Genomic DNA, 26,593 nt, shown 5'->3' on the forward strand with positions numbered 1-26,593 from the left:
AATTCAAAATTTAAATTCTTGTAGTTTGATAAAGGCGCCTTTTCAATGTAGAAAATAATTTTCATATACTCAACCCTGAAGCTGCCATATTTAAAAGGATGAAAATTTTTTGGTTAAGTCACGCAGGAATTGGAATTTACATACCTGGCCGTTAATTAAAATTCTATACGTATATATTATGCTGTGTTTTGAAAAATTGGTGAAAATTTCGAAAATAAAACTTGCCATTTGTTATTTTGTATTTGTGTATAATTTTAAATTCACATTAGAATATTTCTGAAATAATGACGACGGGACGAAGAAGAGCATCACATTCGAATTCGGGGAGTTCGTTGTACAATTCCTCTGGGAGTTTTCGATCACGAACACTTAATTTTCGACCTAATTCCACACAGGAGGATAGAGGTGGTACTAGACCAACAGCTGTTCCAAGTTCAGTTGGTCTTATTTTAATAACAGCAATTCTTCATATTTGTAAAAAATCTCTACTCTTTGATACAAAATTAAAAGCTGGTTTATATCTCGGAGCTCTTTTTCTCGGTTCTATTGTTACCGATGCCATTAAAGTGCCTAGAAGTTATTTCTCCAGGTGAGTAATTTATTTTCATAATTTTTAATAAATTTAAATTAAATTTTTGGAAAAATTAAAATTATTTATATTTTTATAGATCAGATAACGCACTGAATAGATATTTCATTAAATGGGCCTGGGGATGGCTGCTAACGACAATGATACCCTGGGTTGTGTTGACAGTACACACAATTGGTTGCGGTCGAAGAATAGTTTTAATAAAACATGTGGTTCGTTTAATATTTGCCACGTGTGCTTGGATTTTTTGGATAAATTTATTTCACTATATTGAAACAAATTTTGGAAGATGTTATAATACAAAAGATATTCTTTTACAAGAGAAATCAAAATGCCTACAAGTTGGTAAATTTTGGAGTGGTCTCGATATTTCGGGACATGCATTCATTATTATTTACTCGAGTCTTATTCTTGCCGAGGAGGGTAGAAGTTTAATTGGTTGGGAAGGAATAAAAGATTTAATAATACAAGAGGAACATACGCGAACAGTTGCAACGGAAAATAGTACGGGTCCATTGAAAAATTTATGCGATGAAGATTTTCAATTTTTGAAAAAAGCTTATAAAGTTTTGACACCATATTTAAGGGGTCTTTTCATTACAATGACAATGCAACAATTATTATGGGATGTAATGCTTGTGGCGACAATTCTTTATTATCATAATATGGCGGAAAAATTTCTTGGTGGTGTGGCAGCAATTATTACATGGTACATGAGTTATCATTGGATATTTCGAATGACAAAATTAGGATGCACATATCCTGGACAAGGTCTTTTTAAATATGCCGCTGAGCCAAAAATAAATATTGAGATTAATTCTCGATTACGACGAAATACATTAAATAGTTCAAGAACTAGGTATGGTTTTATCGGTGTATTGAGGAGTATGTTTTTCACATAAAAACATATATTTTATGACATCGAAATAAAGAAAAAAAAAGAAAAAAAAAAAATTATAAAAAATGTGGACAAACTGATGTGGAAATCAGTGCGTCTAAGAAATATTTGTTTTCGTTAAAGCTAAATTTATTAGCTTTAAATGAAAAATAAAAGAAACGCAAAATATTTAGTACAAAATAAATTTTTGTACAAATAATAGAAGAATTTGTCGAACCATGATTTAAGCATTTTACTCCTTGGTGAGAATTAAAGATTTATTATTTATTTATCAATTAATAGGGAAATTTATTTATTTATAATTTTGTTTTTCAATATTGAGTATGCATTTATGGTACTCTAAATGCCATTTATTAAAAAAAAATAATTTTTATTGTTATTTATCTAATAATTGAAATTTACAATAATGTTAAGTTTATTTTTGGTGTCTGTATTTATTTGTTAATATGAAAGTAAATGTCAAAAGTACGAATTTAGAATTTTCTTTTTAACTATTGTAAATAATCCAAACGCACTGAACAAATATCGAATAATTTTTATATATATATATATTAATTACAAATTTGTAAAAAAAAAAAAAAAAGATAATTGAAGCAAAACTAATTAGAAACTAAATGAAAAAATTATGATTATAATTTTTAATGTTTCTTTATATATTTATATTTGTCGTGTGTTTTTTTTTCTTGGATTGTTATTATAATTGTGTAAAATATTAATGTACAGTTAATAATTTAAAAATGAAAATTATTCCTGTTTTGCTATATAAAGATTTATCGAATAATAGATATTTTTAATATTTACTATATATATTGATACGGTGGATTTTGTAAATTATAAATCATATAACTTTATAATTTCGATTATTCAGAAAAATGTAATTTCATTATAAATAAATTCAATGAATTTGATACAACCAAAAAAAAATGTTGTAATTAAGTAATTAAACCTCAATAACAAAAAACACAATAATTATGAGAAATAATTTTTTTTTAATATTAAAATACAATAATACAAATTTTACTTTAAAAAAATATTTAAAATTCAAATTAAAATTATTTTTAATTTCTTAAGTGTCTACACTTTACATACATTTTTTTTCACAAGCTTCCAAAGTATCAAAACTATTTTTGTTTCCCATACATCCTCCATATGTGAATGCCACACATTTTTTTTCTTCAGTATTAAAACCATATTTTTCATTCAGACCATAACAAGGACCAGCGACGATTGGTTGTGAACATTCTGCAATGAATAAAAAATTAATAATTAATAAATAAACAAGAATATATTTTTTAAAATGATACTCTTACCTTCACAAGCTACTTGGCAATCTTCTAATTTAGTAAATCTATTTTCATTACCATTACATCCACCATAAACAAATTGAACACATTTTTGTTGAGTTGAATCAAAACCATAGGATTTAACTTCAGCACGACATATACCAACTTCAATTGGTTGTAGGCAAACTGCAAATAATAAATTAATAATTAATTAATTACACAATTTATATTTAAAAATTAAATATTTAACTAATTATTTTTAATTACCATCAGTAACATTTAAATTCAGAGAAGCCGCTGAAGTAGTAATTGCTTGAAGTGCAACAATGCAAATAATAAAAAAACTCAAATGAAAAATTGCCATTTTGTTTTTTTTTTTTTTTAAATAAAATTAATTACAATTTCAAATACGATCTAAATCTTATGAGATTTGAATTGAAAATAATTTCGAGAACAAGAATAAGATCCCCTTTTATATGAGAAAGCAACGCAGTATGTGGTGGGAATTGTATATGGAAAGAAAGAAAAATAAAAATAGAATTCCCGCTTTTTCTATAAAAAGTTCTAGGATGACGCATAGGAATATATATCTTTTTTTTTCAAGTTTCTAAAACACACATTGACATTGAAATATCCATAAATTTGTTTGCTTTAAAAGAATCTTGTAGAGCTTTATAAATAAAAAGGCTTATAGAAGATGTTTCTAAGAAAGCACGTGTTTGAAAAAAGAATTAAAACTACAAAATAATTTTAATAAAGTTTTTAAATATATTTATATAAATTATATATAAAATTGTAAATAAAGAAATAAAAATTTGTAAATTTTAATTAGAATAATTATTATTTTAAAAAATTAATTAAACTAAAATTAATTACTAAAAATAAATATTTTTTTTGTGCTAGTTTTTAATTTTGTAATAAAATTTTTCAAAATTGAAATTTTTTAATGCTACCTATTTTTGATACTTCAAAAATCTCCGCCTAACCATGATCACCAACTTAAAACTTTACCAAGATTCAAATTTTACAAAAAATATTAAAACTATTTTTTAATTTTTAAAATTATTCAAATTTATTTAAATACAATTTTTTTTCTTAGACAATTTATAGAATTTTGAAGAAAAAGAATTATTTCTGATAGGATTTAATCATAAGAAATATTTTAAAATACAATTGGCTATTCTGTAAAAGATTCATGAATGAAGAAGTAGAAATGATAATGCAACTAATCAGCTGCTCCACGTTCAAAGTACAAAACAAAAAATATTTCACTGAAACGTAAAATATTTTATTTCTAATTTATTTATTAATATTATAATTGAAAAAAATTAATTATTAATCATAAAAAAAATGATGCGAGCCGCAGCAGATCAAATGATAAAAACATTTTCAAATACAACTGGCGTATGCAAACGATTAGAAGGAAGAGTTGCAATTGTAACTGCATCTACTCAAGGGTCAGTAATTAATTTTATTCCAAAATCCATTGCACAAAAAAAAATATTAAATTTTGACTAATGGAAATATTTTATTTTTAAAAATTTCAAATTATTTATTTATAAAAAATACACCTAAATTCAATATCAAAGAAATTGAAATTTTTTTTCAACTTAAAAAATCAAATTTTTTTTCCAGAATTGGCTTCTCAATAGCTAAACGATTAGCACAAGAAGGTGCAAAAGTTATGATAAGCAGCAGAAAAGAAGACAATGTCAATAAAGCAGTTCAACAATTAGTCAAAGAGGGTTTGCAAGTTTCTGGAGTTGTTTGCCATGTAGGAAAACAAGAAGACAGAAAAAAACTTCTTGATGAGGTATTTAAGTAAAATTTAATAATTCTGTTAAATTTCAATTTTAAAAAAATATTTAAACACTTTTAAATTTTATAATTTTCTTTCGAAATAAAATTATAATTGAATGATAGTATTTTAATTGAAGACAAAATCAAAATATGGAGGATTGGATATTCTTGTCTCGAATGCGGCAGTAAATCCAACAGTTGGTCCAGTTCTAGATACCAGCGAAGATGTGTGGGATAAAATTTTTGATATAAATGTAAAAAGTACATACTTACTGATGAAAGAAGCACGACCACTTCTTAAACAAGGAAAATCACCTTCGATTATTATTGTTTCTTCAATAGCAGGATATCAGCCGTTCGATGTAAGCTTCAATTTTTTCTTTTTATAAACACAAGCACTTATTAAAGAAAAATAAATGTTTAATTTAAAAATTTTCCAGTTATTGGGCGTCTATTCACTAAGTAAAACGGCTCTAATCGCATTGTGCAAATCAACATATGAAGATTTAGCACGAGATGGAATTCGTGTTAATTGCATTGCTCCTGGTGTTATAAAAACAAAATTTTCGCAAGCTGTAAGTTTTTTTTTAAACGAAATATCTTTTTAACTTTCTTTCTTTTTTTTATTAAATTTTTAGATGTACCAGTCAGAATCAATTGAGGAAGCGACGAAATCAAGAATCGCAATGGGACGATTAGGTTTACCGGATGAAATGGGAGGAATCGCTTCATTTTTAGCCAGTGATGATGCTTCTTATATCACTGGTGAGACAATAATTGCAAGCGGTGGAATGGCATCGAGATTATAAATTGAAAAAAAAAAAAACATTTCCAATACCAATCAAATGCTCCTTATATTTTTCTACAAAAACGATTATTCTCTTTTATATCGTTGTTTCATGTAAATAAATATTTTACGTAAGTAAAATAATGTCAAGTAATTCCCGTTTTTTTTTATTATTGTTTTTAGAAAAAATTTCCTCTTATTTTAATTTGATAAATATAAATTGAATTATTTTTCACGTCAACTCGCCACAATTTGTGATGACTACTTTTTGCGAAGGAGTTCCTCCTTTAGTGCCGCATTTTTCAATTTTTTTCATAACCTCCAGTCCACTTAGCACATGGCCAAACACAACGTGCTTGTTATCCAACCATTCAGTTTTTGCAGTACATAAAAAGAATTGCGACCCATTTGAATTTGGTCCAGAATTTGCCATCGATAATGTCCCAGCTCCCGTGTGTTTTAAATCAAAATTTTCATCATCAAATTTTTTGCCATAAATTGACTTACCGCCGGTTCCATTGTGATTTGTAAAATCTCCTCCTTGACACATCTAATTTATTAAATTAAGAAAATTACAATAATTGGAAAATTAAAAGATTGTTGAAATAGAAAAAAAAAAAAAAAAATTCTTTTTAAATTGTAAAAAGGATACAAAATCTGGAATGATGCGATGAAACGAGCTTCCCTGATATCCAAAACCCTTCTCATGAGTACAAAGACAACGAAAATTTTCTGCGGTTTTAGGAACAATATCAGCTCGAAGCATCATTATTATTCTTCCAAGCTCCTGTCTACCAATACTGACGTCGAAATATACTTGTGGGTTTTGTTTCTTTTTTGATGTTAAAACAGCATCTTCAGCAGGTGTCGTGTCAGATCCTTTTAATGTTTCTCCTGCGTGTTCCTGTAGCCATGCATCGTCTGCCCAAACTGGTTTCGATGAACCTTCCTTAATCTTTTGTGGTTTTGCAATATTCACACGAATTGTTCGTCCATGCAATTCTGAATCATGCTAAATATTTTGAATCAAATTAATTATTATAAATAAATTTTCAATTGTACAAATTAGTTTATTGTATTTAAAAATGTATTTTTAAAAGTTTAAAAAAGTAATCGATATCAATACCATATTATCAATTGCTGCAAGAGCATCCTCAGCTGCTTCAAATTCAATAAAAGCAAATCCTCTATGCTTTTCGGATTCGTAATCTAAAGGAATTTGTATATCAACAATGTCACCAAACGGAATAAATGCTGCTGAAAGCATTTTTTCATCTACCTCTTCTGCCAACCCACCTGTAAACAAGATTGCAAATATAATAAATAAACCAAAATAATTCTATCGAGTTTAATAATAATAATAATAATTTACATAATCAACAATGTTTAGTGACAAATGAACATAAAATCACTTGAACGTATAGTGAACGTATATATGTGAAACGTCAAAAATGTTCACTGTTTACATTTATAGGTTAACTTTTTAAAAACATTGATTCAATTAACTTACCAACATATATCGTCCTCTTTGCATTGCTACTCATGATTGTTGATCTTAAATTCTTTTGACAAACAATTTATCTTGTATTTATCGATAATAAATAAATAATTACGATAAGAAATTGAGTGGAAATTGACAACAACACGTCCTACATTTGCGGCTTTTTCCACCGCAGTGAAAAGAATTTAAAATCTATCTTCACAACTATCATTGGCTGTCCGAAATATGAGCAAAACTTGTCCACCAATCCAAATACAGGCATTTGAGTTTGTCAACACCATCGATCAAAATATCGTCTGCTTTCTATAACCTCAAAATTTATTGAAATCATTAAAAAAAAAACAATTAAAAAAATATTGTAGGTGTAATTTTTATAAAATATTTACGAAAATATTAAAAAAGAGTATGGATTTAACATTACAAATGTTATCGGTAATCATATCATTTACAAGTACAACTTTTAAATAGAAGGAAATTGAAAGAAATTATCTTATTGTTGTTAATTTAAAATTATTCTTATATGTGTCAGTGAAATAATAATAATAATAATAATAATAATGATGATGCCAGAGATTGATAAATAAGATTTATAGTGGAATAAATCTCTGTATCTTGCAAGTGATTTTGAGAGTGTAAGTGCACTAATATTTATTTTGCTTATAATCATAATTTTTATTTAAATTATATACTATCATTGTGTGTAATAAATATACATAATTTATAATTTTACTTTGAGAATAATTTTCCATACAATTTTATTATAAAAAAGAAAATTATTTTCTAGATTTTACATGAATAAATTTTTTAATTTATAATGTAAATTTATTATTTATTATTAATTTAATTTTCAGAGAATACTTAAACCAGAATGTTTTTAAGAAAATCTCTCGTATCGTCATGTACGATTATAAATCGTTCAATGAGCACAATAAAAGAATTGGCTTTTATTAATGGAAAATGGATTAGCGCAAAGAGCAATGAAACTTTTCCTGTTTATAATCCTGCGGATGGTAAAAAAATTGGTCATGTACCGGATATGCACGCTGTCGATACTCAGGAAGCTATTGATGCAGCACATGAGGCTTTTAAATTATATCGAAAAACAACAGCAAAAGAACGAAGTGATCTTTTGCGTTCCTGGTATAATTTATTGGTAAAAATGCATCAATTTTTTTTTAATTTAAATGAATTTAGAAACACTATAAATTAATTTATATTTATTATATGAATATTATTTTAAAAGGTGAAACATTCGGAGGATTTGGCTAGTATTTTGACAATGGAAAATGGAAAATCATTGAATGAATCGCGAGCTGAAATTCGCTATGGAAATTCATTTGTTGAATGGTTTTCAGAAGAAGCAAGACGTGTTAATGGTGAAGTAATTCAAGCGCCAATACGTAATCGAGAAATGTTTTTATTGAAACAACCAATTGGTGTTGCGGGTTTTATTACACCTTGGAATTTTCCTCATGCAATGATAACACGAAAAGCTGGTGCGGCTCTCGCAGCTGGTTGTACATGTGTAATTAAACCATCAACTGATACTCCATTCACAGCTCTTGCAATGGTGGATTTAGCGGAAAAAGCCGGCTTTCCAGCTGGTACTATTAATGTTTTAACTTCGAGTGTAAAAAATTCTGTTGAAGTTGGCAAAGAATTGTGCAGTAATTCCAAAATTCGAGTTTTATCATTCACTGGATCAACACAAGTTGGCAAATTATTATATAAACAATGTGCCTCGACAATGAAACGATTGAATCTTGAATTGGGAGGTAATGCACCTTATATTGTTTTTAATTCGGCTGATGTCGATATTGCTGTAACTGCAGCAATGGCGAGTAAATTTCGTAACACGGGACAAACTTGTGTTTCGGCAAATCGATTTTTCGTACAGAATGAAATATTTGAGAAATTTAGAGATAAATTTTTAGAGAGAATTCAAAAGGAAATTAAATTAGGCGATGGATTAAAAGCAAATGTGACGCATGGACCTCTCATTAATGAGAGTCAATTGGAGATTGTTAAAAATCTTGTTGACGATGCCATTAAAAAAGGAGCAAAAATTCATTGTGGCGGTGAAGTGGTAAAAGATCTTGGACCACTTTTTTATGCTCCAACATTATTGACAGAAGTTACAAAAAATATGGAAATTTATAAGCGTGAAATTTTTGGTCCCGTTGCGGTAATACATAAATTTAAAAATGAAGAAGATGCTATTCGCGAAGCAAATGATGTTAATGTTGGTTTGGCTGGATATTTTTTCTCCCGTGATATTTCACAGGTTTTTCGTGTGGCAAGAAATATGGAAGTTGGAATGGTTGGTGTTAATGAGGGAATGATTTCATGTACAGAAGCTGCATTCGGTGGTGTCAAAGAATCAGGAATTGGACGTGAGGGTTCTAGTCATGGAGTCGAGGAATATTTAGATATCAAGTACGTTTGTATAGGAAACGTCGAGCATTGAGAAAATAATTTTTTTGGGAAATTATTGAAGAGAAAAACGTTATATTTAATGTTGAATGTACAATTTTATTGAGACGAGCAGTATAGATGTTAAAATACTCGTCATTGAAAAAGATACAATGTGAATTAAAATTAAGTGCAGGATAATAATATTTAAACTTTTTTTAATTACATAGGTGTTTTTTTTTATAACATTGAACCAATGCTACCTAATTATTCACTTATATACAAAAAAAAAAATTGTATACATCTCCTTAGAATGATTATAAAGAAATTTATTTCGAAAATAAATGAATAAGTTTGCAAAGATTAATAGTTGGAAGACTATACATTTTCTTTAGGCAGCATTGGTCTTATCTTAGTTTTTAAAAAATGTAGAATAACTTTACACGTACGTGCTAGTCTTCCATAAATACAGTCTTCCAAAACGTGAATCGCGTAACAAATATGATAATATATTTTATGTCACTATGAAGATAATAATTAAATATCGCGCGAAGGATAGGATCTTCGATTTTAGTAAATAATATTATTAGAAGTAAAATTGTATTCATGTGATACCATTATAGTAAATACATATACAACAAAAACATGTATGATACAACTTTTTTTCTTTTTTTTTTGTTCTCAATTTACCTTATTTATTAAGTGGTGGTATTAAAATTTGTAATTCTCATTGAGAACATCAACAGTTTTTGAGTCCGTGCTTCTCTATATATTTCTCGCGGGCTTCTGCTATCATTTTTGCTTTTCTTTCCTGGAAGGAAAGTGTACCCGGCATTTTAATACCTTTTGTCATTTGTGCCTGGTGCTTTGGCACCGAATTCTCCTGGACAATTGGTGACGACTGTTCCGGTGTGTAAGTCACTATGCCGTCGAGGAGATTGGCTATTGTTATTTCCGCATTTCTTGTTTTCACTGAAATCAAATAGTTAATTTAAGTAAATTTTTTAATCTTAATTTAAAAAGAATTTCTTATCTTTGTTTAAAGTAAAATATTTATATAAAACTGAAGTGAAAATTTTCCATCATAATAATATTACGTACACAAATCGCGGAGAACCACATTGCGTGGAACCATGGGAAGTACTTCGTTAACACGTTGAGCCATTCGCAGCATATCGACACTTCCAGCCTGACGAGAAGTGGAACCTCTGCTTTGCACTCCTCTACTTTGAGTTCCTCGATTTTGCATTTTTTCACGTAGATAACGTTTTTCATATTCATTTTTATCGGAAATAGTGTGCGTACTTGTTTGCAGATGAAGATCATTTGCAATTTCTTTCTCGACTTCTCGCACGAGAATTTCTTGATCGGTATTTTTCTTAACTTTAAGATATTTTAATGTGAAAATTGTATAAGGAACAAAGAGAAACCAAAGAACATCAATCCATATCGTGGACGCAACGGATGTGAGTCTTACATCAACAAATTCAGGCCTCTTTGCCTTAATTACGCAAGGTTGAACAGATGATTCAATTCCAAATGGCCATGAGTTAAATTTCAATAGCGCAACACGATTATTTGTTGCGCCAAATTCAGGTTGAAGGGCAATATTACTTTTTGTTGTAGCAAGAATTTGTTTTATATTTGCCACAAGAACATCCTTACTACTCATGTCCATTTTATGAATACCTAATGCTTCGCTGAGCGAACTTGGAAGTTCCCAAACACTTGGAGTTACTGTTTGGGCGACTCGACGAATCACAAAATGATCCATTGTCGAGATTTGATTTGCAACTACGATCCTCGTCTCTGGATCACGTTTCTCGCTGTCGGGTGCAATTTTAACAATAATTCCAAACGACAAACTGAGACCATTGTGTAGATATGTTCGTAATGGTCGACAATTGGGAAGAATTGAAGCTAATATCCAAATTTGAAGACTAATTAATAGACGAATAACGACCAATATCAATCCCAATGGAGCATACAGAAGCAGAGACACTAGTTTCCAGCCACTGGGAAATCTAAAACAATATTCATAATTAAAAATTTCTATTTCTTAAAGAAAAAATAATTAAATATTATTTTTTTTAATATTAATAACTATTATATAATAAATAACAAATTATATAAGAATAATTTTTCATGCATTAAACTAAAATGAATAGTAATTAAAAATATACATGAAAAATTATAATGAGAATAAACTGGAATAAATTCATAAATAAAAAAAATTAAATATGAATTTATTGTTTTTAAATTCAAAAGAAAATTATTATGGTTCAGGAAAATGAACAATAACAAAAAAGTACATAGAGGTTAGACTTTGAAATTTCTTGATGCAATGAGACATAAGTGAAAATGAAAAAGAACAAAAGAAATGATTATATCTTTAGAAAACATTTTTCAAATACATATACATAGATTTTTTATATATAAATTAGTATATGTAGACAACACACTTTGACATTAAATGACGTAAACATGCAAATTTAAGTGAATTCCAATGAATGTTAGAAATAAACTTTATTTCTAATAAAAATGATATTAAAGAAATTAATTTAATATAAAAAATAGATTATTTCCAGTTCTACTTACCTACTTTCGTCGAATAAGTCTTTAATATCAATTTGTGACATTTCTCACGACAAACATCTGTTACACCAATAAATGTTCCGAAAACAAAGGTTTACCTTAAAGTCATTAATTATGTAACGGAAAAAAAATTATCTTGACAATTAAAATACAATAAATGAATTCTTATTTTTTCCAAAACGGAAGCAAAATATCGTAATTAATCAACAGTAATTTCATTAAATTCAATAACCTTTTCGTTTCTACAATCAGCTGTGTGCTGTTATGGGTTAGTTACTTTTAGTTTTAGGGGAATTTTGAAATTTTCATGTTGCCTAACCTGTGCAAAAGGAAAACTTTTGTCATTTTTTAGTCAGGAAAGCATTCAAAAATAGTATTCAGTATTTTCAATAATAAATTAATAATTGAATAGAAATTTACATCTAAATATCATTTAGTATTACTTTAAAAGTTGTTTTTTAATATTATTAACTTAAAAACAAAGTATATATTAAAGTATTATTGTTTTTTTTCAAATTCAAGAAATTTACTTTTTAGCGCGCATTTTTGAAAATTTTATCTTGACTTGCGCACATCCGTTGTTTTCCTCACATTTCGCCGGTAGACGCCATTGTTGCTGTTGCTTGCTGCTGATTACTGAGCGTCTTCTTTAAGTAAATTAAAGTGATATATTAATCAGAAAACGTGATTTTAGTGTTAATATATATTTTCGTAATGTGATTTTCAAGAAATTATAAAAAGTTCTCATTGACAAAGTGTATAAAACTTTATTTCTCGATAAAAGTATGTTCGCGCCAGTCGTGTGAACCCCGTAGCACATTGTTCCTTGTAACGTTTTCTCACTTTTCTCTGCACATATTTTTAGTTAAAATGTTGATGATTCAGTAATATTTCTTGACAATTGAGTAAATCGGATCATAATTGTGTTGTGCAAGTGTAAATAATTACTACATCAAAGTTATCTACTGATATTTGTCAAGGTATGCTCTTTACATATATATATAGATATACACATGTATGCATACATGCCTACATCAGTGTATATTGTTTTTCCAGTAAGAATATTTAATAATAGTGCAAAAATCATTATTTTCTATATTAGTTTTTATGCCAATTGGCTTATTTAACAATTATTGAATGAATTTAGTAGAAATTAAAAATTTTTTTTTCAACGGAAGAAAAAAGAACTGAGGTTAGTTCTCGGAAAATGGCGCTTCGTTCGCCTCCATGTTTATGGTTTTTTTTTCTTATTATTTTCCAAATATATTGTTTAAATCTTATATCCCCCCATGCCCCTCTCTTCTCCAATAAAAAATACTATTAAATGTTTTTTTTATAGATCAAATTAATAAAAAAATAATATAAAAACAGTATAAATGTAGGGGTTTTATAAAGAATTTTTATTTTTGATCATTATTTAATATTTTTTAAGATTTTGTTCGTTTTCGCGCCATCGCGTTTGGTCCATTGGTCCATAGAATAGAGGCAAAAGAGATTTTCTTTTTTTTTTACTCTCTTTTTCTCTACTGACAAACAGCTGATTCTGCGTATTGCGTACAAATACGTGTGTTCTAACGACTCACACAACGTTTTAATAATAAACACATATTGGAAATGATGAGTGTGCAAGTGAAATGTGATTATTGAATGTTCTTTAATCTCCGTCGATTAAAGAGTTTATCGAGGAATATTAACCCTTTATCTCAACATTCTTTTTCTTGATATGAAATAAGAATTTAATTCCAAAAAATTCGACGTTTACATAATGAATTTGTCGCAAAATTTTACTGCAGTGCGTGAAATATAAGTGATATTGTCCAATTTGACATTTCATTTGACAGCTGGTGTTCACGTCATTTGTTTAAAAGGAAAATTACGTCAAATATTATTTTTTCAAAAAGAAAAACGTATTACGAAATGAATATTGAGATTAAAGAATCAATGGAATATTTTTTCATATCCTATTGGGAGAGATAAAGTGCTATAGAGGAAGATGTAAAAGTGAGGTTAGGTTCTCTTTGGAATTTAGCTATGAAGAGTCCTTCATCGCAGTCTGTAAGCAAAAGTGTTAATTTAGCCAATGGACATCAAAATGGACATTTGAAAACTCTTGATCGACAAAAAACAAGAACAAATAAATCACGAGGAATTGAAACAACAAATTTTCATCCTCCAAATAACGGTGAGTTATACACCTAACCATTGTAGTTATTTTAAATTTATTCGACTTTAGAAGCTTTTATTTTTCTTATAAGAATGCATATTATTTTTTTTAAATCGTTTGGAATTATAAATTTGTAGATTTAAATTATATTGAAAGTGCTTAAATAATTTTATAATAGAGATGAAAGTGTGAACTATTTTTTTTTTTTTTGGAGTTCTTACCTATTTATAATAAATCAATACATTTCATCTTCTATTTCCTCAGAAAATAATGTCATAGAATTGAATCGTTTTGATAATTTATATTTACATTGATTAATATTAAATTCTAATAATTATTTGAAATTAATTTTTATTATTAGGCATATTATTTTTGATATGAATGTAATTTAAGAATTGTAATTACAATTTTTTTTTTTAAGCTTTTTGGATGAAATATTTTATTATTGTGTTTAAAAAAATTTGTATAACTGAATAAACAATATGTTTTTGCAGGTTTGGGTAAACAGCAGCTGGTTTCTTTAAACGGAAGTACAATATGTTGCAACAGTGTAGAAATCGACGAAGCTTTAGCATGCGACGTGACACCGGTAACAACACCAAAAACAAAAGCACTTTGTGTTCATATAAGAGAAAACAAATGGTACGACGCTGGGAATACAATCTCTGTTGGAGTTGCTGGATCAAGTTTAAATCAAACCCTCGAGAATATGCCACTAACTTATACTTCGTGCATAAAAAATATTTACGAAGAAACACAAAATACGAACAGTTTTCAACAACATGAAACTAAGAGTCAAACTTTTGAGTTCCCAAATGATTTCAATAAAAACAGTTTTGTTAACTCGAGAATAGTTGACGGTGAATTAAAGGAAGAAACAAATAGTTTAAATGACAGTCCAAGAAATAGTTTGCCACACTCTTGTAGCAGTACTGTTTCGTCTCTTAGTGAATTTTCACCATCTGGTAGTTTTCAAGAAGAACAACAACAACAATCGTCACCAGAAAAAGGAAAACTTTGGCCTCTTAATACTTCTTTTGTGAAGAATGTTTTTTCATGGAAAACAAAGGAACGTTTACCCTCGAGTCCAACGAGAAATGTTGATCGTATTAGTGGTAGTTTGGCATTAATTCAACAGCCAAGACCAGCAAATTTACCAGCAAAATGTGCAATTGAAGAGGAAAATCATCGACGACAATATAATGCAATTTTAATATCGGCAAGAAAACGTGAATTAAAAGAGGAACGCGAGCGTAAAAATCAAAGAGCACAACAATTACGCGATGAACAAAGATTAGCTGAGGATTCATTAATGTGGAATACACAAGTATTACCACAATTTGAAGGAATGAGAAATATGAAAAAAGTACGTGAATTATGGTGGCGTGGATTACCACCAAGTGTACGTGGTAAAGTTTGGAAATTGGCAATAAATAATAGTTTAAATATCACATCAAATTTATATAATCTATGTTTGGATAGAGCATTATCAAATCCAATTAATGAAACATTAGCGGCAATAAAATTAGATGTTTCACGAACATTTTCATCATTATGTGTATTTCAAGATGGTGGTCCATTAGCTGAAAGTCTTCAGGGTGTATTGGCAGCGTACGCTGTTTATCGTCCTGATATTGGTTATGTTCAGGGAATGAGTTTCATTGGCGGTGTATTATCATTAAATATGGATGCAACTGATGCATTTACATGTTTTGCAAATCTTTTAAATAGTCCATGTCATCGTGCGGCATTTAGTTTGGATCAAAAACAAATGAATATCTATTATAAAGTTTATGTTAGTGCACTTGGTAATAAATTGCCAAAGATTTATGCACATTTTGCAATAGCTGGCCTAAGTCCAGATTTATATCTTCTCGATTGGTTATATACAATTTATGCTAAGGCAATGCCACTTGATGTTGTATCGCGTATATGGGATATGTTTTTACGTGATGGCGATGAATTTTTATTTCGCACAGCACTTGGTGTATTGCATTTGTATCAGGAGGAATTATTAAAAATGGATTTTGTCAGGGGAGCGCAATTTCTTACAAGATTACCGGAAAATATTCAAGCTGATGCTTTATTTAACAGTATTAGTCAAATGTCAACTAGCATTGGTACAACTAGTTTTCATCAAATGTTAGCTCAAATTTCTTCGGTGTAATTAAATCAGGAAAAAAAAAATGCTTCCTTGTGATATAATTACGGGTAGTTGCAATTTTTTTTTTTTGTTTTAGCGAAATATTTTACAAAATTTTTCAATATATATATATATTTGCTAAAAAAAGGAATGGTGCTTCGCTCCCCTGTGATTCAGTTAAGGATTATTATATTCTTAATGAAACACGCGTATCATGATCTAAAACTTTTTTCTACTCATCTTGAACTATATTCTAAAAATATTAGGGAGATTAGAATTTAATTTTAGCTTTTATTGCTTTTTTCATTTTCAAGAAAAGTAATTTCAAAAATTTTAAATTGTCTTAAAACTTTTAAAAAGGTTATTTTTTTACATTTTATTTTTTAAATAATTTAGTTTTCTAAAATAGAATATTTTTTGAAAATTATATTTCGTGTTAAAAAATTTTGTGTGTTTTTTGTCACTGACAATTTTTTGTCGTTAAATGTCGTAATTTTTTATATCTATATTTTGTTTTTTTTGTTTGTTAATTTGCAAATAGTGCCAAATATATTTGGTATATTGAGATTGTTTTCCTTTAGTTTTCAATTCTTTAATAATAATTAGCTATAAATAGAAAATAGATAGCATTCTTATAAAGAAATGCAATTTTGAAACTCAGTTTGTCTTACTGCCTTCTTCGATTTTATATAAAAAAAAAAAAGTAAGGAAAACAGAGCTGTGACTTTTTAACTATAGAATGCTGAAGTATGCAACGTTTTTGATAAACGATTTTTAAAGAAATAATTTTTTTGCCTAAAAAATTTTTTTTTGGTATAATTTGTTGATTAATTAAAAATACAAAAAATATTTTTTAGACAATAAATTATAGAATTTTTCATTTTAAAAAATTATTTTTTTTTGAAAATCGTTTATGAAAAACGTTGCGTACTTCAGCTTCGTGAATGCGTTGGGGGAAAAAAATAATCTGATATTTTCTTGAATCTCTTTTTAATTTAGCTTAGAATTTTAAAACTCATATATATATACTTTTTATCTCTTTTTTACCTTCGTTTACAATGTCCTTTTTACACAAAAAATCATAATTATAATTTTGTTTTAATCACAATTTTTCATTATTTTTTTGTAATATAAATATAGTTTTAGAAAGAAATGAGATAGATACTGACTGAAAAATAAAGAAAATAATGAAAGAATGAGTTCTTAGGTCTGTATTTTTACAACGAAAATAGCAATCTATTAGATATTTTCCTGTACATAAAAAAGTCTCAATTTTTTCAAAATATACTCAATGTTTAATTTTTTTTTTCTTTTTATAATTGAAGAAAGAAATTATACTGTTTTCACAAAAGAAATGATAATTCTGAAAATTTGATGTCACTTTGAATTTTTTACGCTGTAAAATGCGCGATGAACGATTTATAACTGAAAGAGGGAGTGTATATAAAATGTTTCTTTTCTTTCGTTGAGACTCTTAAGTTTAATTTTAGTTGAGAGAGAGAGAGTTTTGCTCAAAGTTTAGTTGTATAGCGTGTGATATCATTTTGTGGTTTCATTTTAAATAATGTTATTTTTTTTTGTTTTGTTTCTTCATCTTCTCTTCTTCTTTTTTTTTTCCAAACGAATCGAATAATATGTTCATGGTTATATGAGATGCGAAATATTTCAACCTTTTACTATGCAAATGCAAGTAAATACACTTTCAATGGATATTTTCATTCAATATGAGTCTCTTCCATTCTACTTAGCAACTGTTATAAACACACAAGCTGGCTATAAAAGACATTGCTTTCTCAATGCTCCATAACTTTCGATTAAATGATAATACGACTTCTTAAAAGATTATTTAAAGCCATTAAATCCAAAATGAAAAAAAAAGAGGAAATAATATTCCTTTTTTTGCAAGTATTTTTTGGTTTTTCAACAAAGAGTTTTTGTTATGTCAATGTATAATAAAAATTATAATGTTTAAATAGAATATACATAAAAGTATATGATTGTAAAAGTCATTAGCTTTTTATTGTGATTTAAAATACCTTTTTGTGTTAAAATGAGAAAGGAATGTATATAGCCAATATAATAGGGAAATTATTCGAAAAAATATATGCGAGCTATAAATACTTTTTTCATCAGTGGCATTATTTTCGCATTTTTTTTTTTTAATGGATTTTCGATCTATTATCGATTGCGACGAAAAAGAAACGAAGTCAAGTACTTTTTTTTTTTCTTATGACCATTTGTATAATGTTTCCTGCGAATCATCTCGATCAATAGCAATGTTATGCTACATATATTTTATAAACTAGAACGCAGCATAGCTCTATTTTTTTATCGCATCTCGATCTCTTATAGTTCATATATATACTGCATAATACAGACAATGCAGTTATATATAAAGTATCTGTACATCCCGATCTAAATATTGATTAAGTAACAAACAAAAGTCCTGTGTCACACACTTTCATGTCGAGGTATAAAAAAAAATATATATATAAAAAAAAAAAGAATATTTCATGGAAATAAATTTTTCAATAATTCTGATGAAAGAATTTGCATATAATTTGTATAAAATATCAGTAAACTCGATCGTTGAATACGATTATTATAATAAAAATATGCTGTCAATGTAGACAGTATTTGCTATTTTAATAAACCCAATTGCATTTATTCAAATATGAAACTTAAGAGAAGAGGACCTCTTTAGAAATAAAGAGCTTATTATGTCCACCAATATTCCAGAAACAGTGTCAGCCATTCAGTTTTATCATAAAAGCTTTAAAAATAATCGTAATTTATTCTTAAAATAATGTCTTATAATAGATGTGCCATTAATTATAACGAAAAATTATATTTTTAAATTCTTCACTCTTTATAAAGAGACTTTTGATGTTCAATGAATTTTGACAATTATTTCTTTTACATTTGCTTCGTTTTTAATTATCTTAATTTTTTTAAATAAAATATTAAAATTTTATCTCCCAAAAAGGGACGATATATATATTATTAATGAAAATATGTTTCTCACTTTAAATAAATTTTACTTCATCTAACTTGATAAATTTTTAATAACAATTTCCAAGTAATATAAAATTTATCGCACTTTTTTGAATTAACTTTTTTAATTTAATAATTTTTCTTTATATATATTTGTGTGTTTAAATTCTGATCTGTAATAAATCCAAGATTATACTTGTCGAAATTCCATTGAGTTTAATTAAGATTCACGAGTGACTGGAATTAATGAGAGCGCTAATATTCAGGAATGGTCATGGGAACATGAAAATGCATTGATCTAGCATGAAAATTACCACCGAAACTCACCATTATCATTTGTGACATAAAATAGAGAGATGCTATTCGAAATATGCTTCTCATATATATATATATACTGTCTCTGGATTTTGCTCTTAATATTACCAAAATTGTATCATTTTAAATCAAATTTTGATTATAATAGTGCGCTATCTATTTTTTTCATATTTGCGTTTCACGTTTGAATAAAATGCATAACATATGTATCAAATAATAATAATAGTATAAATTATTGTCAAAAATATTTGTAAAATGCCAAAAAAGAAAGGGGGGAATGAAATAATATTTCGAAAAAATCGTGCCAAGGCCAATTTGTAAAAGTTTTCGAAAAATTAAATCGTTATAACTATACACTGAAAAAAAAATTTATTTGATTCAAATACCGGTGTATTTGGTTATTATCCAATAAATATTTACTTGAATCAAATATTTCTCATTTGAATCAAATATTTCAGTATTTGAATCAAATATTTCAGTATTTGAAGCAAATACCATTTATTTGATTCAAATAAGAAATATTTGATTCAAGTAAATATTTATTTGATAATAACCAAATACTCCGGTATTTGAATCAAATAAATTTTTTTTTTCAGTGTATAATTTTATTCGAGATCCAATATTTAAAAATAAATTTTACTTACAAAAATATTTCTCAATAAAATTTAAAAAAAAAAAAAAATTGAAAATTAATCTATATTTTCATTTGTAAAAACAATTAATATGCAAATATTTATAATATATTGCAAAATAAATATCGTAATATAAAAATTATAAATAAATGGATTTACAAATTATTTGTATAATATATTGAATGTCAGTTTCTTTTTTTTTTTTATTTGGAAAAAAAAAGAGGTCATTATTGATTTTACAAGGTAGCCCGCAAACATATCCTAGAGTTTGTTAATAATATTGTTGAAATTATTAAATATAAATAAAAAAAAAAAAAAATAAAAATATACTCGAGTGCCAAGGGCACGAAACTGAAAATTAATTTGCAACATGAGAAATCGTATTCATGTTCGGAAATTGATTTTATATCACTCGAGGGACATGACTATCAGAGCGACCAGAAATTTGTTTAATCAAGAGAAACATTTATGGCTTTTTTACGATCTGTCGAATGGGTTTTGGGTTGGCTTTCCGATCGTTGCTTCCCATCTCGGGGAGTACTCGCGGGTGATTTTCGATATCCTCGCATAGAGTTTTAACGTTCATATATATATAACGTTCTTTGGAAACTTACCTTTTATATATATATATTAAAACATTAAAAATTAAAGTTCAGAATTTCTCAAATAAATTAAATTATCCGAAATTCATAAAATTACTAAATTCAAATTATTCTTTGTTAAAATAAAATTTTTTTTTTTCTTCTATCAATATTTAATATTTTTAAAATTATTTTTAAATATAAATTCTGGTTTTATATTTTATATTCTTTAATCATCGAACGTAATAAAATTTCTGTTTTATAATTGTGTAATTTGGCATTTTTTTTTTTCATGTTTATTGAGGCAAAAGCTTTCAATTTTAGAATGACATGTGAGTTCGTCAGGAAATTTCGTTTATTTGAATTTTCAGAACTTTAATTGTATATACATATTAACTGTGTGTATATAGGACGTATATATATATAAAAGCGAAAGCTCCACGAAAACACGCTGGTATCGTTTGAAGCACGAAATTGTACCTCTTAATGAAGACGTGTGCCTAAATTAACGTGCATTAAAGTCGCTCCTTGCTTTTGGAGTTTAAGACAAGTTGGTGAATATATATATGCGCGATTTCAAATATATAAATATATGTATGTAAAACAGACGAGTAAAACTTGCCTATTTTATTGTATTTGTATATTGTATATATATACAGTGGACAATACTCTTATTCCATCCACGCAAAAAAAATTAATGCAATTTGTAATATGCATCATTTAAATGAAATTGTACCGTACCGGTTTAACAGAAATATGCGATAATATTTTAACACGAGATTTTAATGAAATTAACATTTTTTTCTAAATTTTGATTTTAAATTAAATAATTTTTATTTCCGAACTTTTCTATTTTTCTTTTCTATTAATTAGGTTATAACTATAATTTACAAATTCCTTAAGGATTTATTTTCAAAGCTTAATATATATAGTTTTTAGAAAAGTTTTTTGCGAGAATTAATTGTACTATAGTCCATTAAAGGTACATTAAATCCACATTAAAAAGTCTCGTTTGTCACTGATTGTCGCGATAAATTTTATTGTCCCTGAAATCCAATTTTAGTCAGGAATGTCGGATTTTAAATTATGTCAATGAATTTTACGTCGCAAAATATATTGGATGAAATATTCCAAAAAATTACATTTTTAAATTGTTTCTTTTTATTAAAAAACAGTTTTTTTTTCTCATTAAAATAATTATTATAACCAAAAAAATAGTAAAAAAAAAAAATCTTTTTTTGCTCCTCTAAAAAAAAAGAATGATGCAAATATTTTACGATATATCCCTTTATAATATTCATCCAAAAGCAGTGCCAAAATAATTAACGAGTATTTTATCGACGTATGACAATGTCGCGTGTAGGAATCGATTTTTTTATGATGACCCTTCATCAATTTTACATTGATATTGATAAAGTTAATTCTGAAAATAATAATTATTATCCTTTTCACGAAATAAAAGCACTTGAGAAAATAAAATAATTAAAAAAAAAAAAAAAAAAAAAAAAAAAAAACTTCGACTCAACGTAATTTTATATAGTATACCCCTTTTAAACAAATATGTGAAACATAAAAAATGTATAGACTTCTATTTCCGCAGATTGTCGAAACTTATATATAGTCATATCAGAGTAAAAATATTTCATAAAAAAAACAGACTTGCAAACATATATACATAAATATTATATATCTTATATATATAACCGAAAAAGCGAAACTTCTATTTATAGCTTCTGCATAAAGTTATATATATGTTAGTTTATAAACATAATCGAATATTTAAATTTTAATCTAATTAAGAATATATATAAATATAATACTCGTCTTGAAACTAAGCAATAATTTAGCATAATTGACGAAAGTATATATGTATACTTTGACATGAATTTTGCAAAATAAAAAAAATATTTTCATCCCTCGCCCCTGATTATGATAATAGAACAGATAAATAAAAAGAGTATGGCACGATTTAGTTTCGCGAGATATGAGAAAATTCTAAAAAAAATTTTTACGTAGATTCTATCTTTTAATTTTATTTTGTAAATTAGTTTATTTTTTTTTTTTAAAGAAAATATTTTTTCCCTACGTCCAGTCATTGATAATTTAATAATACAAATTGGAAAGACTACAAAGTACATTATAATATTAATTTTACAAAATTTCCTTAAGTTTCTCAATTAAAAATTGTTTTAAAATTAAATATAAAAAGTAATATTACATTTTTTATCTTTAATTTTGTTACTTTTTCTAGAGAGAAAAAAATAATTTTTTTTTTCATAAAAAAATGGACATAAAATTTACATATCTATATAATTTTTCTTTTTTTTTTTTTTTGAAATATTTTACTACTTATCTATAAAATTTTTATAGATTACAAATTTCGATGACGACAAAATTTTTCAATAAAACAAGTTCTGAAAGAAAAATTGCATTTTCAAAAATAGAAATATATTGAAACCTTTCCAATTTGTTTTTTTTTCTTCTAATAAGTAACTGTCACATATACAAATTGTATACTTTAAATAAACAACCTCTGGAATCGAATTTATTTGATCGTTATCGTTAATTATTTTCAAATCCGTAATTTACTTTAAATTGTGTATAAATTTGTATCAACAACGAAATACCTTTATATATAGGACAAATTGAATAGAAAAAGTCGATATATATAATAATAATAATAAATGAATGTGGGGATTATTTTTTCAAAAAGGAAATAAATACTCATATCTTATAATATGCGAATCATTTGTGCATATAATATATATATTCAGCATCGAATATAACGCTTATAATTAAATATAATAATAATAATAATAATAATAATAATAATAATAATAATAATAATAATAATGTCATGTGTGAAAACAGAAAATGTGCGTGAATTTTTAAATTTGGGTTCAAAATTTATCAGTCTCTAATTTTTCATTTTACTCTGTTGTGTATATCTCTAATATGTACATATTTGCATCGCCTTGTATATTTATGTAACTGATTTATTTTAATACGACTGCATTGTATTTAATAATTGAGGTTAATGAAATAGTGTTACGGACTTTATATATATGAAGAAATGAATACAATTTATGATGAAAATATTCTTCTTTGCCTTCAACAAACATCTGCATACTGTACCTGTATACTGTGTGTATTATTTCTTAAAGGAAATACAAAATAACTATCCGTCTAATTGTTTTTTATTTATAAAACTATTTCCTTTATTTAAAAACTCTTGCCCTTCTTTGTATATGAATTTATATGTTTACAATATTATTCCCTAATAATGTTTATAATAGTAAAAATAATAATAATAATAATAATAATAATAATAATAATAATAATAATAATAATTGTTTTTTCAAATAAAATTAAAAAAATTAATTTAATTTGATTTAGACATAACAATTTATATAAAAGCCAATTAAAGGAAATTTTAATAATAGAGTTAAAAATTAATACAAGAAGAAATTTTTTTCCATTAACATTTTTCCATGTCAGTATATTTTAGAAATAATATGTTTTGGCATCTAAAAGTCCATCTTTATTTATTACTCTATTTATTAACTATATATCACTTTTTAAAAAAAAATAAGTCCGCGCGAGATTATACGGTTGCTATATATAAAAAAAAACTTTTAAAGTAAGTTTTCCCTTTTGAAGCTAAGTTTTCTGATGATTTTGAAACGAATAGAAGCAGTTAATTAAACGAATTGCCTTCTTCTTTCGTAAATATATATATAAGCCTTCATAAATCTCAAAATTGTATATATTTGTTATAATTAATTTTCCAAAAAATTATATTACGAATTTTTAGAAAAGTCTATATATCATTATAATTAGAAAATTATTTTTTTAAACCATTTTTCTTATTAATTAATTTTTTTCAACATTTGATTGTGAATTTAGCTCCTTAAAAAAAAAACTATGAATGTTTTAATAACATTAATTACTAATTTTTATTTCATCTAATTCTCATTTGGCCTAATTTTTCTCTAACCTGATTCTTGACCTTATTGTCATTTGAAATAATGTTTATTTAATTTAATTTATATAAGATATTTCATTTTGATATCGCTTTAACTTTATGTATTATCTAATTCTTATTTCGCAAAATATTTATTTCATCTAATTCTTGGCACTTAATTTTTTATTTTTCAAATATTTTCTTACCTAATGTTTTTAAACACTTATACATTTTATTTAATTAATAATTAAATTATTACTATATATAAGTTATATTTTTAAGTTTTTTTTGTGTTATTAATTTTAATTAATTTTTCTTTTTGCAGATTCATATCCTCAATTGCTTGTGGTGTTACGTACTTCAAAGATAAGGGCCAAGAATGTGAACACAAAAATCCACAACAGACTTTTTAGAACTCGGTCTATTTTTACGGTTAATTTTCACATTTTCCGAAATGGAAATTTAACTTGAAAGTAGGGATCTCCGAGGGCTATTTAGTTTGAAATAATCTCCTTGAAGTTGAAAATTCGTCATTAAAGTAAATATTTTAATTTATTGGAAAAATTTTATTACAAAAAAAAAATTTTCGTTTATATTGACGGCCAGAACTATGAGTCATATTTTCAAGATTTTTGTATTATTCGATTACTTTATAGGTTTAGTCACGATGCCACGCTTATTTTTGTCAAATTTGGAAATTGAATTTTTTTATAGTTTTCTATATTACCGACCGGTTAAAGATTTAACTTGTTAGTAAAGCGCTGACTTCCGACAGTATCCACTATACCCATATATATATATGTGACGCTCCACGGTGAAAGGGTACTTAGCTGCTTAAAATTTTAGGTTATGTTCATGGTAGTTTTTGCTTTATTAAAGATTTATTTTTGATTATTTATCATCAAAAGCATTTTTTACTGAAAATATTGCATCTAATAAATAATTAAATAATAATATTAGTTTGTACCGAAAACTAATCGCTTTTATTTATTTTTACTGCAAAGTTTATTTCTGTCAAAAAACAGCTAAGCACCCTTTCACCGTGCAGCATCACATATATGTATAATAATTCAAATAATTGGTTCAAATACAAAATTATTTGGTTCAAGTAAATATTTATTTGATAAATAGTTTAGTAATAAAGTATTTGAATCAAATAAATTTTTTTTTTTGGCATAATATTCTCATTTTTCCTAATTCTCGTAAGAAACCTAATTCTCTTTGGCCAAATAAGAATGAAAATTAGGCTAGTGTTTGGTTGCATAAAGATTAGGACAAATGAGAAATAAATTATGAAAATGTTTTAAGAAAATAGCATTTCATAATTGGTAAACAATTCTTATTGTTAAAATTGACAAACTCATTTATTTAATATATAAAGACAGATGGTTGATTAAATGATCCAATCATTCTCTTGAGTACATGCGGATAGGAGTTTATTAACTTTATGGGGAATATAAAGATAGAGATGAATTGACTGCTCGTTTGTTGATAAGTGACATAGCACATGGGTAGCAAAGCAAGCGCAGTAAGATATCGTTTGAAGTTTAAAAGGAGAATGAGAGAGAAAAAGAGAGAGATAGAGAGAGAGAGAGAAAGAGAAAAAAAGAAATGCCACGAAGAGCAGTTGGCCCTGTAATTATGGATAAACTGAGTGTGTGCTAGAGAGGCATCGGTGGAGGACCCTATAATTTTACTGGGACCGCCCCTTGTTTGCTTGTATAATTACCGGTACCCTCCTCTGATATAGGGGCCCCTCGATGGACCCAAAGCCAATCCATCCATCCATTCGTTCGACATTTCGTTCCTTTTGCTTCCTTCGGCCATAATACCGATATTATTACCTAATGCACTGCGCATACACACATACATGTATGTATATATATATATGCACTTGCAGCAACCAATGCCTCTGGCTCTTCGATTCGACAAACG

General features: G+C 26.7%; 7 protein-coding genes and 1 long non-coding RNA gene across 8 annotated transcripts in view; 5 read left to right on the forward strand and 3 right to left on the reverse strand.

Moving 5' to 3' along the window:
• Nucleotides 1–83: 83 nt before the first annotated feature.
• Nucleotides 84–1,925, forward strand: LOC127291671 (acyl-coenzyme A diphosphatase FITM2). Its single transcript, XM_051320875.1, has 2 exons — nt 84–589; nt 669–1,925. The coding sequence occupies exons 1-2, from the start codon at nt 285–287 to the stop codon at nt 1,489–1,491; spliced, it is 1,128 nt and encodes a 375-aa protein (XP_051176832.1). The 5' UTR covers nt 84–284; the 3' UTR covers nt 1,492–1,925.
• Nucleotides 1,926–2,456: 531 nt separating this feature from the next.
• On the reverse strand, nt 2,457–3,236 carry LOC127291672 (tauPI-stichotoxin-Hcr2b-like). The gene is made up of 3 exons (XM_051320876.1): nt 3,038–3,236; nt 2,798–2,956; nt 2,457–2,729 (listed from the first exon to the last, which is right to left on the reverse strand). Exons 1-3 carry the CDS (start codon nt 3,132–3,134, stop codon nt 2,569–2,571), a joined length of 417 nt encoding a protein of 138 aa, XP_051176833.1. The 5' UTR covers nt 3,135–3,236; the 3' UTR covers nt 2,457–2,568.
• Nucleotides 3,237–3,991: 755 nt separating this feature from the next.
• LOC127291653 (dehydrogenase/reductase SDR family member 4) lies at nt 3,992–5,511 on the forward strand. Its single transcript, XM_051320853.1, has 5 exons — nt 3,992–4,227; nt 4,406–4,583; nt 4,708–4,932; nt 5,011–5,145; nt 5,209–5,511. The coding sequence occupies exons 1-5, from the start codon at nt 4,121–4,123 to the stop codon at nt 5,377–5,379; spliced, it is 816 nt and encodes a 271-aa protein (XP_051176810.1). The 5' UTR covers nt 3,992–4,120; the 3' UTR covers nt 5,380–5,511.
• LOC127291652 (peptidyl-prolyl cis-trans isomerase E) lies at nt 5,406–7,050 on the reverse strand. The gene is made up of 4 exons (XM_051320852.1): nt 6,868–7,050; nt 6,484–6,653; nt 6,010–6,369; nt 5,406–5,907 (listed from the first exon to the last, which is right to left on the reverse strand). The coding sequence occupies exons 1-4, from the start codon at nt 6,899–6,901 to the stop codon at nt 5,590–5,592; spliced, it is 882 nt and encodes a 293-aa protein (XP_051176809.1). The 5' UTR covers nt 6,902–7,050; the 3' UTR covers nt 5,406–5,589.
• A 119-nt stretch (nt 7,051–7,169) lies between these two features.
• Nucleotides 7,170–9,929, forward strand: LOC127291650 (succinate-semialdehyde dehydrogenase [NADP(+)] GabD). The gene is made up of 3 exons (XM_051320850.1): nt 7,170–7,490; nt 7,710–8,011; nt 8,102–9,929. The coding sequence occupies exons 2-3, from the start codon at nt 7,727–7,729 to the stop codon at nt 9,323–9,325; spliced, it is 1,509 nt and encodes a 502-aa protein (XP_051176807.1). The 5' UTR covers nt 7,170–7,490; nt 7,710–7,726; the 3' UTR covers nt 9,326–9,929.
• Nucleotides 9,896–12,136, reverse strand: LOC127291651 (lipid droplet-regulating VLDL assembly factor AUP1-like). Its single transcript, XM_051320851.1, has 3 exons — nt 11,869–12,136; nt 10,372–11,294; nt 9,896–10,242 (listed from the first exon to the last, which is right to left on the reverse strand). The coding sequence occupies exons 1-3, from the start codon at nt 11,907–11,909 to the stop codon at nt 10,010–10,012; spliced, it is 1,197 nt and encodes a 398-aa protein (XP_051176808.1). The 5' UTR covers nt 11,910–12,136; the 3' UTR covers nt 9,896–10,009.
• Nucleotides 12,137–12,468: 332 nt separating this feature from the next.
• LOC127291668 (uncharacterized) overlaps nt 12,469–26,593 on the forward strand; it is a 46,965-nt gene continuing 32,840 nt past the window's right edge. The window contains exons 1-2 of the long non-coding RNA XR_007844642.1: nt 12,469–12,845; nt 24,984–25,196. This is a non-coding gene — a long non-coding RNA (uncharacterized LOC127291668). The remainder of the gene's footprint in view (nt 12,846–24,983; nt 25,197–26,593) is intronic.
• LOC127291667 (TBC1 domain family member 14-like) lies at nt 13,305–17,786 on the forward strand. Its single transcript, XM_051320871.1, has 2 exons — nt 13,305–14,047; nt 14,524–17,786. Exons 1-2 carry the CDS (start codon nt 13,897–13,899, stop codon nt 16,194–16,196), a joined length of 1,824 nt encoding a protein of 607 aa, XP_051176828.1. The 5' UTR covers nt 13,305–13,896; the 3' UTR covers nt 16,197–17,786.

Source organism: Leptopilina boulardi, unplaced genomic scaffold (genome assembly GCF_019393585.1).
Source record: "Leptopilina boulardi isolate dan_hultmark-lab unplaced genomic scaffold, ZJU_Lbou_2.1 LbouV2_150, whole genome shotgun sequence".
NCBI classification, from domain to species: Eukaryota; Metazoa; Arthropoda; class Insecta; order Hymenoptera; family Figitidae; genus Leptopilina; species Leptopilina boulardi.